At 38.4% G+C, this 19518-nt stretch overlaps 2 protein-coding genes across 4 annotated transcripts in view; one reads left to right on the top strand and one right to left on the bottom strand.

Moving 5' to 3' along the window:
- The first annotated feature begins 2135 nt into the window (after nucleotides 1–2135).
- LOC112574319 (alpha-N-acetylglucosaminidase-like) lies at nucleotides 2136–13892 on the top strand. 3 transcript variants are annotated; one of them, XM_025255327.1, is made up of 23 exons: nucleotides 2136–3063; nucleotides 3543–3591; nucleotides 3856–4013; nucleotides 4355–4536; nucleotides 5173–5320; nucleotides 5474–5544; nucleotides 5917–6078; nucleotides 6380–6445; nucleotides 6880–6943; nucleotides 7315–7385; nucleotides 7860–7934; nucleotides 8161–8242; nucleotides 8689–8838; nucleotides 9114–9256; nucleotides 9430–9502; nucleotides 9929–10021; nucleotides 10440–10525; nucleotides 10864–10968; nucleotides 11358–11541; nucleotides 11908–11951; nucleotides 12432–12489; nucleotides 12679–12778; nucleotides 12974–13892. In XM_025255327.1, the coding sequence occupies exons 1-23, from the start codon at nucleotides 3046–3048 to the stop codon at nucleotides 13150–13152; spliced, it is 2361 nt and encodes a 786-aa protein (XP_025111112.1). In that variant the 5' UTR covers nucleotides 2136–3045; the 3' UTR covers nucleotides 13153–13892. The 3 variants fall into 3 exon arrangements, with proteins under 3 accessions (XP_025111112.1, XP_025111113.1, XP_025111114.1); XM_025255328.1 differs by lacking the exon at nucleotides 3856–4013 and having other exon boundaries at nucleotides 2137–3063; XM_025255329.1 differs by lacking the exons at nucleotides 2136–3063; nucleotides 3543–3591; nucleotides 3856–4013; nucleotides 4355–4536 and adding an exon at nucleotides 4568–4707.
- Nucleotides 13569–19518, bottom strand: part of LOC112574318 (microtubule-associated serine/threonine-protein kinase 3-like) — a 58539-nt gene continuing 52589 nt past the window's right edge. Inside the window, 4 exon segments of the mRNA XM_025255325.1 lie at nucleotides 13569–16469; nucleotides 16864–17078; nucleotides 18113–18247; nucleotides 19029–19192. Coding sequence (XP_025111110.1) covers nucleotides 15408–16469; nucleotides 16864–17078; nucleotides 18113–18247; nucleotides 19029–19192 — 1576 coding nt within the window. The 3' untranslated portion in view covers nucleotides 13569–15407.

A 19518-nucleotide genomic window follows, 5' to 3' on the forward strand; every position in this document is an offset into this window, starting at 1 on the left:
CCGTGAGATGAGAAAGAGAGAAGAGAGAAAGATTGAAAGGACCTAAGTGGGGTGGTGGAGAAGGGTAGAGATAAATCTCTACCACTTTAAAGAAAGTCAGATCACATTACCAGGGCTGGACAGCCAGAGACTGGGGAAGAGGTAGTTGTAACTTTGAACTTAAAACCCACAGGAAGATGTGAAAACCTCACTTTTCTGAGCGGCTGCTGATATCCCGTGCTGCTGTTTGAATTTACTTTGTAATTGTCTGTTTTGGAGCGATCATCCTTCCACAGTTGAATCAGTAAAGGTTGTGAACATTTAGCCGTGCCAGACTGAACAGTGCTACTGTCCTACAGCCACTTCACGAAAGTTTGTAAAGATAAGTTCGCATGAATTTTATACACTGTGACATAGCTGTATATAGTTTATTAACACGATTTATGTCTTTCTTTACATTAATTTCATTTCCTTATTTCTGATAGTGCTTATTTTGATTGTGTGGATGCAACGGGTTGCGATAGCGGTGGTGTAACTGTTTGCAAAACTGTTCATTGCACAAACGGGTCCGTGACAGTCTGGTGGTCTTTAGCACATCACAGTCGCTTTGAGTTCTGAGACAGACCGCCGCAAGCATTACTGGTGATATTTAAGCCTAGCTTTCTTGTTTGAACTGCGTCCATTGAAGACAGATTTAAACAGATTCAGGAGCACAGTGCATTATTTGGATTTCTTTATGATATCCAAAGCATTTCTGAAAAACCAACGAAGGACATTCTACTATCTTGCGAGGTCTTGGCAAAGGCACTAATGCACAGAGACAGCAAAGACATCGACGCGGAGGAACTCTGTTCTGAATTACAGGTTGTGGATAGAAGACTTCCCAAACCTAAAATGAACCCCAAAGAAGTCTTAATATTCATAATCCAACATAAGCTATTTGATATTGTGCCGAATGTTTTAGTGTCTCTCAGAATTTTATTGACCCTTCCAATTTCTGTTGCCAGTGCAGAAGGGAGTTTCTCAAAATTAAAATTAATTAAAAACCATATGAGATCAACAATATTGCAAGAGAGACTGACTGGGCTGGCCACCATATCTATTGAGCATGACTTGGCAAATGCACTCAATCTGAAGGAACTGATAACTCGTTTTGCACAGCAAAAAACAAGAAAAGTGAGGTTTTAAGCATCAATTTCATGACCAGGACTAAATAAATTGCAAAACAAATGATATACCATGGTTCACTTTTTGTGAGGTGGGGGGGGGGGGGGGGGGGCGCAGAATTTTTCTTTCGCCTAGGGCGCAACACAGCCTAGCGCCGGCCCTGCAGGCCTGTGCCATCAAAAGTCGGCAAGTAAAAAGGCAGTATTGCTTGCTTGGAAAGTGAGTGTTATTGACTTCAGACTGCCATAATACCCGCACACAGCCTGCCCACCCCCTCTTGTTAGCTCTGTGTGTGTGTGAGAGAGAGAGACTTAAATAGAAGCCGCGCTGTTGAGTATAAATTATGAATTATATTCTGCACAAAAGCGAACTCACCATTTCTATCTTTTACCTCTCTCGCGCTCACACATAAATATATTTGGAAGAGACCAATACCATAAGTGAATGCAATAATTTTTTTGGTAGTTTTTTTTCCAGCGACAGTGTTGCTTCTTTGCCTATATGTATAGATTATTTAGTCAGCTATAGTTATCATGCCAACCCACGTCTCTCGCATATGGGGCGCCAAGAGGGGAATTTTCTCTCTATAGCATTCTATATGTATATAATGCATTCTATATTTATACAATTCAATTCTATAAGTATACAATCGCAATCTATAGTTATACATTTCATTCTATACTTACAGAATGCATCTTCCATACTAGAGAGAGAAAAACTCGGTAAAAACAAAGTATTTCATTTATATTATACTCAGAACTTGCTATCCAAATCATTTTACATATCATATACAATTTCATCCTGTATAGTTACAGAATGCATTCTAGCTAAACATTTCAGTTGGCGAGCCTGGCTCATTTGCATATGGGGCAAGAAGGTCAAAGATAAACCAATCAGTGCCCTGGAAACCTGGCCTTGACATTCTTGTAATTTGCGCGTTCCAGTACACAGACGAACCAGGGGTCAAGGGAGGGCAGGGACAAGAATGTGAGCGCTGTTCAACGTTGACCGAGTCTGTCTGTCCCAATCCCAAAGCCGAACATCGGCCTCCAGCGCCACTGAATCACACATCACACTGTTCACGAACTTCTATTACTCGACTGCTGGTAGACAGTTTTTCCAATTAACTACTAAAACGAGGCATGATATACTAAAAAGCTTCCGGTTTAGTCACATTCATTGTTTAGGCTCGCCGAGACCAACAGCAGATCACCACAAGAGGCTTTAAGCGTTGTTCTTGGCAGACAGACAGCAGTCCATCTATGCACATCCATGCTTGCACTGTTTGATACTCAGTCGACTTCTTCGTAGCCTCCAGTTTATTGCCCTCCTTTGCAGCAGCTGCCGATGACAATACACACCTTGCAGCTTATTTTTTTTTATCTGGGTTCACTCATGTGACATACGGCTGTTAAAGTTTAGTGATAACTATAGGTCAATGTCAGCGTCTATATATAAGTTGCATTTATATGTCGTGAAAGTTGCCTGTCAGAACGACTTCACATTCCGATCATTTTAAGAAGAAAGAAAAAACAACAACAACAAAATTACACTTACAATGTCAGCCACAATTAGGAATATTTAATTGTAACTGGTCGACCGGATTGTTGGTGTATCCACCCGTAACGTCACCCTCCACCCAATTTAAAGCAGGAAAAGAACAAAATAAGAGCAATTAATTAATTTTCACCTCCGCACGCGACGTCGGTTTAGATTTTGAACTGTTTAACTGCCAGGGGGAAGAACGCGCATGACAGCGGTGACATTGCTGTTGACTTCAGTTGCTGTAGCAAGTAAGGAAGTGAAACTTTATTCCATTCGTCGATGTTACTATATACACTGTTCTTGTTCCACAACTACTAAATCCCGTCTGCAGTTGCCAGCGACCTGCTGCTAGACATGGAACTACTTACGCAGGTGACTTTTAATAGATTAATTATTTACACCTGCCATAAAAACAACAGTTGTATTCGACTGCTCTAGTGTAGGTGTGTTCTTATGGGAAATGTGTATTATTAGAAAGTCTTTGTGAAAGAAGACAAGAAGGCTTTTTGTAATCCAGCAAAGCCGATAATCTTCATAATTTTCATTAATCATCGAATATCACTAGATCTCCATGTCTCCAGATTTTGCCTTTATACTTGTCTGCATATGTTTTGTAATAAACAATTAAATAGTCATGCACCTGTAACTTATTTTTTTTTTCACATGATGAAGTCACCTTCTTTGCTTTTCTTCTTATACCCCATGAGGTCATGCAGAAGTGACATGGAAGTGTATGACAATACAATTGCTTGCTATATATATATATCATAGGTATGGGATTCATTTTTTTAAATAATTTTTTTAAAGTGTACTTGTGTTGAACACAATCAGCTTTAATTTACATTCTGCAGTTTGGCCTCCTGCTATGTGTTTGCTGTCTGGGAGTCTTCAGTACCAGAGGTATTATATACAGTAGCTACTTCAATTTTATCATTAGTTTTTACAGCAACTAGAATTCCTACTGTCAGGAGGCAATAAAAGTGGACCAATAGTTTAAGAATCTGTCCTAGAGTAAGTTGTAGGGTAGACCATGTAAGTCCTTGTAAAATATGAAATATATTTACAGAATTAAATGTATTCATCAGGAGAGTGATAACATGGGTTGCTCTAGTAAACTATCTACACAGTCAAAAGGTGATGAGGTCTGATTGTCATCCATCACAGAGTATGCTGCCTTGAATAAATTAAAGTCCAAGACTCCGACCAGTGTACAGGAAGATACAGTGGCTGCCATGGTTCAGCGTATTGTTGGCGACAGAGCATCAGATTTCATCATCGTTGTTGATCCTTCTCTGGCTCCTAATGCTCCTGACACTTTTAGGGTATAGCATACTTTTTCTGTGCCTGAGTATGCATGCTTGTGCTGCAAGTGTCATTAGTGAAAGAAAGAGAATACACTTAGAAGGTTTGTCATTTATTTACTCTGTGTGTGTGTGTGTGATCCCATGGAGATACACGTGTGTGAGGTGATATATATGTCTCTGTGTGTGTGTATTCTAGACAGAATTATTACATTCCCGTTAAAAACCCATGACATTTTCTTGCTTGCAGCCTTGAAGAACTGAAGTGATTTGGTTTATTTACCTAAGTCCCCAGTAATTATTCTTCTCTCAGCAAACAAGACGCGTATGTTTAATCTGCTGCTCCATTTATCATATTGCAGTTAGAAATGTCAGGTGCAAAACTACAGGTGACAGGAACTTCTGGAGTGGCAGCAGCAATGGGGTTTTACTACTATTTGAAGCAGTTCTGTAACAGTCAGTTCACTTGGGCTGGGCAAAACATCAACCTGACATCTCCCTTACCGAGACTGAGCTCACCTATCACCATCCAGGCTGTTGATAAGCAAGTAACTTTCATGCATTGTTTGCACCTTTAGTACTCTTTGTAAACACAGTTAAATGGTTGGGTGAACATCAGTAGTTTGTGCTGTCAGCGATTAATATGACAGGAAGGTTGTTGAACCCTGTAAACAGGTGCCAGAGAGAAATTACAGGTGACAGATACAGCTTACAGGTACTAGCTGCTTAATATTCATCATTCTCTTTGCATTCCATACACATATGCACACAGATGCACGGATATTCACAAAATGCAGTGTGAAGACCTCGTTTGGCTTTTATGCTCCACTATACAATTATCTGTCCACTTAAAGTGAAACAGCCAAGTGTCTCAACCTAGGAGGGTATTGAGTTTTTTTTCTTTGATCTTGTTGACTCCACTAAAGCAAGTAACTCATATCTGCATATTCTATCTTGGATAGTGGCAGCTGTTACCTATAGGCAGGGATACTGAAGTTGGTGTTTAAATTTGAATTAGGTTGATTGTTTACTGTCACAAACCTATATTTACTCAGTGGTTGAGAAAGAAACTCTAAATTGTGAAGAGTTAGAACATCCACATTGTTTTGATAGGATTTGATGTGCACCTTCACAGCTGCCATCAAAAAATAAATTTTTTTTGTGCAACTTTTGCCTTCAGATTTCGATATTACCAGAATGTGTGCACAGTCAGCTATTCCTTTGCATTCTGGGATTGGAAACGCTGGGAACGTGAGATTGACTGGATGGCTCTGAATGGATTTAATCTCCCTCTGGCCTTTACTGGACAAGAAGCAATTTTTCAGAGGGTGAAAAAATCTTTTTTTTTGGTGAAAGTTTATTCTTCAAGCACTATTTTGAACATCTGTGAATCCATAAAAGAGAGAAAGTGATTGAATAATTTGTTTCTCTTATCTTCCCTTAATTTGGCCTCCCTATGATAATGGTGCTTTGGTTTACAGCTTTACATGAATATGGGGATTTCCTTTGAGGATTTGGAGGGATTCTTTGGTGGTCCAGCTTTCCTGGCATGGTAAGGAGAAACATTAATACTTTTTTTAAGTACAGAAACTATCACATCATTAAAGAAAAGGTTTTGAAACATCACTGTCCTGCTTTTTGTTTTGATCTCATTTTTCTTGCAGTATTTTACATGCAGCTAATCAATGCTAAACACTAACCAAAATTTGTTCAGGTGACATATATTGTGTAATGAATTCACCTGCTGAAGTCAGTCATGCAGGCTGTCTTTCTCGGTAGTCTACTCCTGGTAGTCAGACTCTTCAGAAAAATGATGGCTTAGAGATATTTACACGAGCATGTAAGTGTTATTGAACCATTGGTTTGTGTCGAATTTTATGTTGGTAAGGACATTGTTAGAAATAGCTGTTGTATTTTAAACCAGGTCACGTATGGGCAACATCCAAGGCTGGGGCGGGCCATTGCCACAAATGTGGATTACCAACCAATTGATTTTGCAACACCAGATTGTAAAGCGGATGCGGGATTTCGGCATGATTACTGTACTGCCAGCTTTTGCTGGCCATGTACCAGCAGTTTTCAAAACGTGAGTTAGACTGACTTCAAAAGTTTCAGACTACTTCTATTTGAAAGATACACTGTTTTAAATTCTAGGTATCTGATTTGGGATGTACTTACTGAAAGAAAAAACAGAACTGTTTCACTGTTACATATTATCAAAGGTATTATGTCATATAGCTTTTTCTTTTTAATACCATGAAGCCTAGCATAAATCCTGTCCCACAAAAAAAACAACCTAATCCAATTATTTTAGGCTAGCTTAGTCACATAATATATGTTCAGCAAATAAAAAAGAATAACATTTTTATAAAATGTTCTATTTCCAGAATATTTCCCAAGGCAAATATTTCTCAGTTTGGATCTTGGGGAAACTTCAATAAAACATATTCATTGTAAGTAAAATACTTTCTTTTAATGCTCATAACTAGCAGAATGATAATGTGCTAAGCTGGATTTAATGTTGAGCTTGAACAGGCAACTAATCTGTCTTGCATACCGGAATGTGTGTGCCATTCATCGCATGATAGGCTCAACTGACCCAATTTGTTATACACCCACCTTGGGTGCGTGCATTGTAGTGCACAACAGCAGTTGTAGTCTTCACCAGCTTGTAAGTGAGTTTAACAAGAAATCCAGCTAAAATGAGAGTAGGATGGAGAGAGAAAAAGAGAATTGCATGCTAGCTAGGTGTTATTTGAAAAAAAACAATGCTTATTTAGTGTGTGAATTTTCATATTTTTAGAGATTTTAGATGTACTCTTTCTTAGATGGATATGAAGCTGTGTGAATTTTGATACCCATCGTTTATAGATGTTTTCTGTTTCAGCACATATTTACTGGACTTCAATGATCCTCTCTTTCAGGTTGTTGGATCAAAATTAATTGAATTGGTATGTTTTTGAATAACTCACCTCTTGTGTTAAAGACAATGCTTATCCTAAAAGGGTGTCAATTTGCTTACCTGAGTAATGGTGCATTAGTTGTCTTGTAAATAATGCAGTCCTCACTACTGGGATTAAATCTTATATTTTTAAATAAAGTACTTATTTGTTTATGTTTGTGATAGGATCATTTGATCATCTCAAGATCTTGTAAAAAGAACAAGACACCAGAATCAGCTCCTTTCTTAAGCTTTGTTATATTTTTGGAATTTTTTGTAGTTAATCAAATAAATTGTTTTGTTTGGCTTGAATAATTGGCACAGAGAAAGCATGTTTTTGAATTCGACAAATTGTAAAGCAGTTCTTTTTTCCTGTTTTAGCTGCAAAACGAATTTGGAGTTGACCATATCTACAATGCCGATACATTCAATGAAATGAATCCAAGCTCCAAGTAAGCTTTTAACAGTCCACACAATGCTAGTCCATCTTCAGCCTCCCACCCTTCCTTCATCTCTTGACTACGTCCCTACTCATCTTCCTCTGTAGAATCATGATACTCTCAGTTTTTGTTCCCCGATTCCTCTTTGTATTTTATATGCTTGTCTTTTATTAGTCATCAGTTCTGTTGTTTATCTTTCCTTCATATGTTGTCCATGTCTGATTCTTGTCTCAAGTGCTAAGAGCATGTTCCTTATGAGAGTGAGTATAGGCTCGATAAATTATGTGTTTATCATTATTATACAGTGTGTTGCATGACATTGATTGGTGTTATGGTACTTCGGAGCATGTTATCACAATCATTCCAAGTCTGATTGAGAGGGATTTCTTCTGATTGGTTATGTGATTTAAAACTTGCATTCTTTTCAACTCTTTTTGGCATTGTTTATACACTATTAAAAATAGGAAGGGTTTTTGTTTATTGCAGGAATCCTGCTTATCTGCAGGCTGCTGGAAGATCTGTGTTCAGTGCCATGGAGAAAGCTGACCCTGATGCTGTTTGGTTAGTTACCAACAGTATTAGTCTCTATGACTGTGGTGTCATGTTGTACTCTGAGAATTTTATATTTCAGGCATACTGTATCACTGAATACTTTCTCATAATCTGAACACCCTGATTTGAATTTGATGCGATCAAAATAGAGAAAATTGGAACAGTCAGTAGTGGTGGATAATGGTGAAAAGAAAGAAAAATCATATTTATAGATTTGTATGGATGCTTTCTGCAGGTTAATGCAAGGTGGTACCTTCAACTTTGTTGAATTTTGGGGACCTGAGGAGGTGAAGGCTCTTGTGACTGCTATACCTCAGGTTAGTTCCTGACTTAAGATTTCTGAGCTTAAGTCAGTAGAGTCATGGATACATGCAAAAAATATTCCAGACAAGGCATTCACACTATCAGTGTACCAAAAAAGAAACTACACTTATGAGTGTGCAGCGTGATCTATGCTTGCAAGAAAATACCTTAGTTATCCTATAGTGCACATTCTGTAATCTATAGTCCTCATCTAAACTTGAAAGAAAATGTGCCTGCAGAAAAAAATGTTCCTGGTCATTTGAGAGAGCAAATTCTGCCATCAACATCAGATGGAGCCTTTTTTTGCTTTGTGTGTGCTGTAATTGATGTACTCATCTAACTTGGGGTCGCTCCTCACCTTTAAGCTCAGTCAAGATGTTTGGCCACTGCAAAGATGGAAAAACAATAAAAAACCTGTACCTTAAATGAGTTAAAAATAAAATATTTATGTTTGTGACAGGGTCGTTTGATCATCTTGGATCTGATATCGGAGCTGGCTCCTGTGTATCAGCGAGTAGAGTCGTACTATGGACAGCCATTTATATGGTGTATGCTACACAACTTCGGCGGCAACATGGAATTGTATGGCGACCTGAATAGCATAAACTATGTAAATACTGCAATTAGACCTATCTTCTATAACTGTGCTTTAAAAGATAACTGTTTGTATTCTTAGTCATTGTGACTAATTTCACAGGCTAAATACTGATATTGATGAATATTGCCTTTTTTGCGTACTTTTTTGGGAGGCAGTTTGGTAGTATGTTGTCAGCTTATGGTAGTCAAAGAGTTGATCTGAGACTATACAGGCCCAAAATTTTCTGTTTGTTTGATATTTTAGTGTCATTGTAAGGGATCTTTCAGATGTTTGATGTTGTTTTTCAGGGCCCTTTTCATGGGCGGTCATTTCCCAATAGCACCATGATTGGCATTGGGGTTACCATGGAAGGCATCAATCAGAACGAGGTGGTGTATGAATTTATGAATGAGAATGCTTGGCGAACTTCTCCGCGTAACATCACAGACTGGTAAATTTCATATTCTGGTGCCTTTAAAATGTATATAAATGATAGATTGCAGATTTTCATTACAAGAAATGTTTCTTTCCAAGGGAGATAACTGACTGGGAAGGACACTTGCTGGCACATATGTGATGTAGGTTGTCACTATTTTTCATACAGAATATTTTCCTTTTTTCAAGGATTTCAAACTTTGTAAAACAACGCTATGGTCGCACAACTCATGGCATTGACAAAGCCTGGCAGCTATTGAAGGTAGCACTGTTCATAGCATCAATTAATATTATATGGTGAAACCTTTATACTGGCTGTTGTTTGTGTGTGTCTGAATACAGACATAAGAAATGTTTAAAAACTTTTTGACTAGTTTGAGCTTTCAGTAACTGCTTTATGAGATGTAATGTTATCTTAAAAATGAACAGAGTAGTACTGTGGCTTTATACACAAATATAAACATGTTTTGTTTGCCAGCTGACATTAAGTTAGCCTAACTAAAGTTATCTCTTCTGCAGAATTTGATGTGGAAAAATAGAATGTAAGCCTTTAATAATTTTGATCAACAAATATCTCATGTAGACATTCTTAAAAATAAAATTTGAACAGTCTATATATAAGCCCCCTGAACATTACAAATGTTATAATGGCAGTGTGATCATTAAGTTTAATATGTTTGTATTGCAGACCAGTGTGTTTAATTGTTCTGATGGACACATTGATGTTGGTCACGTCATTTTCACCCAGCGGCCGTCTCCAAACTACAATGTTTTAAGTGATGTAAGTTTCCAGATCAGGTACCTATAGATGTTAAATGCTAGCCTAAGCCACAACTGACATTAAGCCAAACAATCTAGGATAAATTATTAGGAGACAACTATTGTCATTAAATTGTAGCTCCAATTTTTGGAAGGAGAAGAGGTATTCATTTGCACAGCTTAGTGATGTTAGTGATGTAGTCTAAAAAATTTAATAGCAAATGTTACTGAGACATGATTGCAAAGCTTGATGCTTTAGCCCATTTAGTAATTAATAATGAATAATTTGTAAGAAAACCAATCCTTTAAAAGTAATTCCCTGCTCATACTACGTTTTAAAAGCATCTGCTTAAAATATTTCAGCTATACCACAACTAGGCAGGAAACTTTACTTTGTGATATGATATAAAAACGTTTTTTTTCACATTTTTGTGAAACAGCTGTGGTATGATCCTGAGCTTCTTTTTGCTGCTTGGGACTACTTTATCCAAGCCATTCCTGACTTTCTGGAAAATGACCTTTTTCGGTAATATTTCATTTTTTTTTTTTTTTTATCATAGTTTAAATAATCACCTGGCTATATGTCATCTTCACAGACTTTAGTTGCATGCTTAAAAGTTTATTACTAGCTGGTGCTTTGATGTACATGACAATTAACTGAACATTAGACATGTGATTTGAACAGTCATCTGCCCAAAAATAAAATCTTTGTAAAGACAAACAAGTAAGCTAGACAGCAAAGCACACATTAAATCATTAACATGTTGGATGATAACCTAAAACAGACCAAGTCAAGCAATTAAAGCAGGTATATGATAAGCTTAAGAGTGATGATGATGCTTGTATCTGTTTGGACTTTTTCAGCTATGACCTGGTGGACATCACTCGAAACAGTCTGCAGACAGTAACCCTTTATTATTACTCTAATGCTGTCTGGGCTTTCAAGACAAATGACATATTTGGTATAAAGTGAGCTATTTTAAGTTTTTGGACCAATTCTATCTGCCCTTTCATTGACAAAACGGCAAGAATATTTCAGAACCTATTATTTAATCAAGATATTATGTCTGCTTTTGACCGATCTGCATTGTTTTGTTTAGATCTTCAGTAATTCCAACTTAAGTAGCTAACCTAAATATATATTTGCAATACATGAAGAACCAGTTTTTTTCTATGCCTAATACTTTAAATTAAAAGTTTTATTATTGACACCTTTAGTAATAATATAGAAATTAATTTTAAGCTCCTTTTTTAGCATTCTTTACAGCAAGTCAGGGAATGGTTTGAGTCATTCTAGCTTTTTTTTTCTTTTGATACATATCAATTTTCTATTTGATACCTGTCAATTTTTTTCACAGGGATGCTGGGAAATTGTTGTCAGAACTACTACTTGACATTGACACATTGTTGGCCTCAGATAAACGTTTTCTTTTGGGCACATGGCTGGCGCAAGCTAATGCTTGGGGAACAGATGCTAATGAACAGGCACTCCTGCGCTACAACGCTCTCAACCAGATCACTCTCTGGGGCCCTGATGGAGAGGTAGGGCACTGCCTGCTATTGTTTGGTTTTTTTTTTTTAAAAAAGGAAACTGATTTGTTTCAAGAGGATCAAAGCAGCAAATGTGCATTTTTTAAATTTTGTTCTGGCTGTGATCTAACAGACCTGTAGAGAACAATGAAAGGATGGCAGCTGATATCCGAGGCTTCAGCAGCTTGTTTAGAAGTCTGAATTAGCATGCTGCCTGCTTGGCCTACGAAATATAAAGATCGTATGGTTTTGAGCTTTGCCATTTATTGATGGTGGTCAATGGAGTCAGCTTGTGTGTGCATGGTAAGACCAGTCGGTCTCGATTGCATCTTCAACATGGGTGCAATTTTTTCTGTTACTATTGATTTTCTTTTCCAGATTGTGGATTATGCTTCTAAACAGTGGGCTGGTGTTGTAAAAGAGTATGTATATTTTTTGTTGTTTTGAATCATGGGCTCACCTGAGCCAAATATTAAGTCCAGTTAATGAGTTGCTTTTTTTTTTTTGTTAGACCACTCATATCTTAAGTGTGAAAATGTGGGCTGTGACATCAGAGGGGCTCTGCAGTGCTACAGCTTTATAATACATAAGAATGAGCTTTAGCCTGAGAGTGATCCTACATGATCCAATAATATAGATAATTAAAATCTTGTATTTCATGAAAATAACACCTTTACTCAGATGTTGGGAATACTTTTTTGTAATTAACTAAATGCTTCAATTTTAAACACAGTCATTTGAAAATGATTATAGGTAGGTTTTAGGTACCTTGAGAGATGTCTTCTTAATTTGGTCATTGGTTTAGTTACTAGCCAGATCCATTAGAACATAGAAGGCAGAACTTCAGTTAGGAAAAATAACAAATAAAGCAATGTTGCGGATTTCTTTTTGTATGTCTACAGTTACTACAAGCCACGCTGGGACTTCTTCATTGACTATATTATCCAGGTTGTTCAGAATGTAAGTTCTTTCAATTTCTTCTTTCACAAGGTGTTTACTCTTAAATTAAGAGTTCAAGTGATTCTCATACTATAGAAGATTATTTAACAATTTTTTAAATCAAGTATCTACACTATTGCTGCCTGATCAATAGACCTTGATCAGATGTCATTACTGCATTTAAACTTGCATGGCATATTGTGTGTGCAGATGACCCACTTTGATGACTACATTTTTAACGAGCTTTTGCTGGAGAAAGTAGAGAAACCTTTTACCTTCTCCACCACTAACTATCCTACAACACCTACGGGTTTGTCCTTTGATTAAATAGGTGCCGCTGTAATAAATGGCTTATTTGCATGTGCAAAGTGTTTAATTTTTTTAAAAGTAGGATGTAGCGCAATTAAAGCACACAATATTCTTTACAGTGATGCAATAACATGGAGCATTAATATTATTTTCAAATACCATGCCATTGAAGCTATGATGGCTATTTTGTTTTCAGGCAATCCATTCCAGCTGGCACAACAGTTTCACTTAAAGTATAGAGAGAGTGCAACACCAAACTTGCTTCAACATCTCAAGATGATGTCCTACGACGCTAAACTGACAAAGTTGCCAAAAATCAGCCGAAGTTACCAGCATGGTTACAATAAGTGGCGTAGATGGCCATCGGTCAAATAAGTTTACAGAAACAGTATATAGAAAACAGATTTGTCATTCTCTCTTCTGTTTAGTTTTTTCATTTTGATGTTGAATCTATTATTACTTTCAACATTCTATGATTATGTTTTGCAAGATTATTTGTGAAAACATGCAATCTTGTCATTTTGAACCAGACTATTCTGTGATGCTGGCTTAGAGCTGAAACCATTCCTGTAACAACCCCTGCCCCCATTTGAGTTCTGTGCCCCTTCAGCTAAGATGCTAGTCTCATGCATGTTGCTTGTGTCGATGAAATGTATGTTGCTTGTGTCGATGTTTTCACATTTGTTTTAATGTTGTGTGTTTAAGATAAAATTGCTGTGCTGGATGTCAGGCACCACATGTACATGAAAGATTTCATGATAATTTGTAAACACTTGTGTTAACAGGGTAAGGAAAAGGTGTACACAAATCTTTATTTCACTGCAGCAGGTATTTAAAAAAAACACCAAAAGCACACAGCTTGAAGCAAGATCCAGCCCTCCCTCTCAATTTTCTAAAAAACATGGGCTAGACATAGGTGAAACTTTACTAGAAGCATATGCAGCCATATATAGTGCTATGGAATGTAGGTCTTGCTACAAGTGTTGTGTATTTTATATTTTCACCACACATTTTCACCCTGGTGCGCACACTTTGGTTACAAACATCAGATCCTGACGAAAATATGGCACACATAAAAAAGTAGCAATCCTTTGAAATAAACATCTACTACTAAATTACCACTTTTGTGTTGTATGCCCAAGGACTGAAAGAAGTGTACTTAACATCATAGATGCGAGCATTTGCTTTATCACCTTGGCCACACACTAAAGCTAAAACATTAAGCTTGGTCTCTCAAGTTGTACAAAGCTGAGCAACACTTTCACTTTCCCCCAGCAAAGCTTCTGAATATCAGCACAACACTGTTGCCACACAGTAATGAAGACTGACTAGAAATTACCAGCAATACGCAGCTGCACAATTCTCATCAGAGGATAATACCCTGATGAACATCTCCTCCTCATTTGTACACTCTCAAACTGTCTATATGTCTGTTTCTACATTATACCGGCAGAGCCAACTGCACCTTGTTAAAGGGCAAAGAATATTTGTGTAGGCAGAGAATGAATCCCCACCTTCATCCCTTATCATCCACGCATGCATGCACACAGTTATTTACACAGCTTAATCACAGTACAAGTACGATACAGTGGGCAGCCTTGCACCTACACAAGACTACAGCCTACAGCATCATGAAAGACTTCACCATCAAAGCTTAGCGATATGTACAGCATGTTGTATCTAGAACAAGTTAAACCTTTCAAATAATGCTGTCTCCTTCCATGTCACACAAATATTCCTGGAACTTACTAAGGAGAAAACTTCAAATGACACCTTTAGCACCTGAGTTCTGTGCAACACTTGTGCCCCTGGGTGCAGCTGCCAAGCAGCAGATGAAGATTTTGATGACAATTATCTTGTCTAATGTCTGCAGATGCATATTTACATGCCACTGTTTATTGTACATGTTACTTGCACAGTTTGTTCCCTTTCCTGTTTCTTGCAAATCCTTGAACTGAAATTAACAGAATGGAGACAAGACAAAGCCACACAAAGAGAGTAACCATAACCCATGAAAAATGGAAACTTTCAGCATCGAGATCCATGCCTCTTTGTGCAAGTCTGACATGAGCAGCCTGGTCTCCATGTCTCGCTTTTCTGCAGTCTGGGTACATCAGCCCTTGTAAACAACTCCAAGATGACAAGCTCGATGTATTAATGAAAGTCTATTGCACAACAAAAATTTATGCATGTACATATAAACATCTAAGAATAACAATGACCAGTAAACTGAGCTATATTTAAGTCTCCACCCCCCCCCAAAAAAAAAATACCCTCCCTCCCTTCCCAAACAAAAGGGTGCAAAGCTTACATTTACAGACAGGAACTTAAAAGCTGCAAAAACCGGTCAATAGCTTCACATATATACATAAAGTCACATTGAGGCGCCCTCTTTGACAGCAGTTTTGTACAGCATATCTTGTATCACTGCCAAGCACACTGAAGCTGATTTAGAAATTGAAAAAGTAATCTGGAAAAAAAGTCACAACAGTCTCCATACTTTCCTGCTGCATTATTATCCAGATGAACCACTACTAAGATTTACGCAGCCAGTCCAACTCCCTCACCCCACCCTATCTCTCGCCCCGGCTCTTAATGCCCATCAACAGCAAAACCTGACATGAACTGGCCTATGGTGGGTCTGAACGACTCTTGCTTTCTTGCAACGAGGCTTTCCGCAAAAGCGATGCCCTGTTTGGCTTATCTGGCGGCACAGACGCTGTGTGAGTAACTGGTGGCTTCTCAGCGGAGCTAGGATGCAAAAGCTCTGGTGAAAGAGCACGGCGAAGAAGTGGGGAACTTGGTTCACAGCTCTTTGGACGCATGATAGACTTGGATGCAGAAACTGTGGCCTGCTTGCTGCTACAAGCTGCAGTTGCAAGGATGTGTGGGTTGGGGGGCGCATTGGGAGCATTGAGGTATGCTGGGATAGTCTGCTGTGGCATGTTAGAGCTGCCTACCTGATGACCTTGGATGCCTGCTAAGGGACTGGGTGACCGTGCAGGGGAAGAAGCAACATTAGAGGGGGATGGGGTTCGGGCCAGTGGGCTGAGGGGAAAATTGTGGACAGACTTGCGCCGATGAGGTGACTTGAGAGCTGGAGTCTTCTTGTGCTTTGCCACGTGCAGAGAGCATGGGCGACCAAAGTGGGCTGATGCAGCTGCTGGCGAGTTGGGAACGCTGGAGCCTGGAGAGCTGCTATTGGAACTGTTGGCCTGAGAAGAATCAGGTGACCAAGGAACGGTGATTGGCGGAGAGCGGCCTGTCTTGTGGATGCAAGGACTTCCTTCCCCTGATGAAGCTGAGCGAGTCAAAGGGCTGAACGTGCGAGTCGGAGGTGAAGGTCCCATGTGAGCACCATGAATCGCCGCCAGTGGTTCCGCTTTCTTGCTGCTGAGGCGACGCAGAAGTGTGCGGGGTGCTTTCTTCTTCTCGGCTCCCTTTTCTCGAACCTGCCTCTTTTTGATGGCTTTACGGGCCATTTTTCCAGGCGCAGCACCTTTGGGTCTTGATCCCGTCTTGATAGAGGTTTTGTCGAGTGGCACGCACCGCACATTCGCCACTGTTGCACTTGCTAACAAATGTACGACCTGGGTGTGAAGCAGGCTCTGTACTGACTCATCATTGATGTGTGTGATTAGGTCACCTGGTCTCAAGCCTGCCTCAAATGCTGGAGTATTCATCCCTACATCCTGTGGAACAGAGATACTTCGGTCAGACATAATGTTCAATGGGAAGGATACACGAAAGATATTAAACATAATAAAGATAGCATACACCTCCATCACTCATAACAAAATAATTCCATTAATGTTTGTAAAAGGCAGTGCTATTTAACTCCTTGTGGTTCCAATAGTTAAAAAATAACTGCTTTGGTATTGAATTACCTGTCATACAAGAAGATACCTTAATTACGTGCATAATAAAGACATGAGTAAAACAGCCTATATTTTAAGGAACTTTACCAGCAAACACTATCATCTATCTCTCATACACATCTTGTTAACCTCAATGAAAGTGTTCTTATCATCTAAGACCAAATTGTACAATAGTGTGGATGATGTTGTGCACATGGCAGAAACTCACAGTGACAATGTGCTGTAGTGTGTAGATATTTGATTCTCCAATGAACACCCGCACAGAACGGAAGCCAAAGCCAAAACCTCTGGGGCCTCGCTTGAGCACAATGGGAGGATTGAGGTTGTGAGTGAGGGGGGAAAGGTCACGGGATGGGGAGCCATCACGAGAACTAGTACTAGATCCACCAGGAGAGGTCACTGATGGTATCATGAAATCATGATCTGCAAGCAAAAAGTAAAAAAGCTTTTAGAATAAAATACAAAAGTCAAGAACAATCTTTACAGTCTCCTCCAGAACAAATCTGATTTTACTTTAAAAATAAGTTATTGCCACAGTCATTATCACTCAGAATATTTGCACATTTGACAACTACTGCATCAATAACAAATAAGCCACAGGATCTATTAAGCATATTACTAACTGTCCGGGTCTAAAAACTTATCATGATCAGCTGTTAAAATATAAAAAACAAGGGTAGTTGCAACAAGGTCAGAAGAACTGGGGATACAAATTATATTTTAACATCCCTTTACAACTGTTAAAAAGATACTGAATTCATTAACAGAATAGAAGCCAACATAGATTTTACACGATAAAGTACCATCTATGTGTAGCTTCTATTTGGAAAACCATGAGTGCACACTACTCATCACAAAATGAAATAATTCTTGACAGAGAAATAAAATAAACTGCATGCCGCATGGCTCATGCTGATCAGCATGGCATAGGCCATCGCACTAATTAAAATATTTACAGAAATGTATTTCTATTCACAATATGCCATGGATTAACATCAATGCAAGTTATTTGTCTTAAGTTACAAGTGTTTTTTTTTAAAGAGCAACAACTAGCACAGCATTTAAGATTTACATGGGCAATTATTTTTTTTTAACATGAGGCATGCCAGAGCAGTGGCATAAGGAACCTCTAACACAGACAAGTAAGTGCTACACAAAAGATACATGGTGCATGCCCATCTCAAGTGTTTTAGTAATGTAGAATCACCAGTTAAGTTCCTTCTGAACTCCTGAAAATGCCTGTTATTTCCGGAAAGAAGAGACAGCTAAAAAAGAGTTATTATGGATTTCAATCACATGGGAAATGCAGGAAGAAGGTCTACCCAGTACGGTGTGCCCAAAAGAAAGCTATGCGTGTTGACTTTAACTGAAGCAGCCATGGTACAAAATGCTTATAGAACAGGCAGAAGCGATACTAAGGGGGTTGTGCTGTCTCAAGTTATCCACCCACAACCAACCTCCACCAGAAACGTTGAGAAGTGTGAGTGCACTAGCTGATGCCGATTTCTGCATGTTTGGCTTATCCTTTGTGCTATGGTGCCGACGGCCTTGGTTTTTCTCTTTTTCACGATCTTCATCCACAGGTGATAGCTCTGTAACCAGTCAAATACCTCTAATACTTTTCACGAGTTGTTCTGCAGCTACATGTTTCTCAGTATGTCTGCAGGTTGCTAAGAAACTGCTAGAATGCCCTGAATCAACATGTGTGTAATTTAATTGCTTTTACAGTAGTCTATCCAGAACTCATTGGAATTTATGCTACTTAAAAGAAACTACTCAAAATCTGCCAGGTATTGTGTGGGAATAAGCAGCTGAAAAGGTTTCTTTTTTATGTACAGGATGATAACCATAAGTGAATTCCCCAATAGCTGTATAAAAATCCTGCCCCCTTCCCCCAAAACAGCAATGTAGCACGACCTGCAATATATGTGATGTGGACAAAAATTCACACACATGCAAGACTTCCAATATTCAATTCCATTTTAATATACTACAAATCTTAACCTGCTTTTGAGAGGAGGCAGAACTTTTCCAACTTTAAAATATATTTTTGTGTTGCATATCTGTTTGGCTTTCACAATAAAATAAAAAAAAACTGTACACAATAAAGCAAACAAGCAAAATGTCATGACATTCCCACCACCAAAAACAGGGAAGTTAAATGATTCAACCACCAAAGTAAGAAGTTATGCATGAAAAGAGAATAAAAATACATTTAGTATTAACACCTTACCCACATTAAAATTAGTGATTAGAATAAAAAAAAAAAAATCCAAACCTTTCAAAAGTTCTGGGCTCAGATAGTCCACAATATTTACAAAAAAAAAAAAAAAAAAAAAAAAAAAAGAAAAGAAAAATTATAAGATATCAAACCTTTTGGGCTTGCTGACTTTTCTTCCTCTGAAAAGATGGCAAATTTGGGGATGTTTTTGACAGGCGCCTTAGCACGAGACAAGGAGGGAGAATTGCAAGTGTCACTGTCAGTCTGCGAAGAGTCAGACATGCTGGTTCCACCTCCTGTACGTGCTTGGTGTAAGCTGAAACAGTGATCACAAAATGTCTGATTTGTCTCAAGTTCTACAAACCGTCTTGTAGATGATGATAATACTATTTGTAGTCAGTCTGCAAGGATGTTCCACAAAATTTTACGGTAACTGTATACTTCTTGCATGCCACTTTAAATAACACTTTGGAGAAAATAAAATAAGGAGATAAAAATTGGTTTTGCATATATATGCATATCTTAAAGATGTGCAAAGAAGGAAGAGGGGGTGTATCTCTGCAGCTATCTGATATGCATCAACTATCCTTTAATCCAGTGGTTCTGAAAGTGTGGTCTGCATGCTTAAGTCTGCAGCTAACA

The sequence above is a fragment of the Pomacea canaliculata genome, linkage group LG10 (assembly GCF_003073045.1).
Source record: "Pomacea canaliculata isolate SZHN2017 linkage group LG10, ASM307304v1, whole genome shotgun sequence".
Classification (NCBI taxonomy): Eukaryota; Metazoa; Mollusca; class Gastropoda; order Architaenioglossa; family Ampullariidae; genus Pomacea; species Pomacea canaliculata.

What these genes read in the sequence shown, in the direction of transcription:
- LOC112574319 (XM_025255327.1), top strand. An exon ending in GCTGACCCTGATGCTGTTTG is followed by an intron (nt 7,935 to 8,160) that starts GTTAGTTACCAA and finishes TGCTTTCTGCAG; the next exon opens with GTTAATGCAAGGTGGTACCT. An exon ending in AATGACATATTTGGTATAAA is followed by an intron (nt 10,969 to 11,357) that starts GTGAGCTATTTT and finishes TTTTTTTCACAG; the next exon opens with GGATGCTGGGAAATTGTTGT.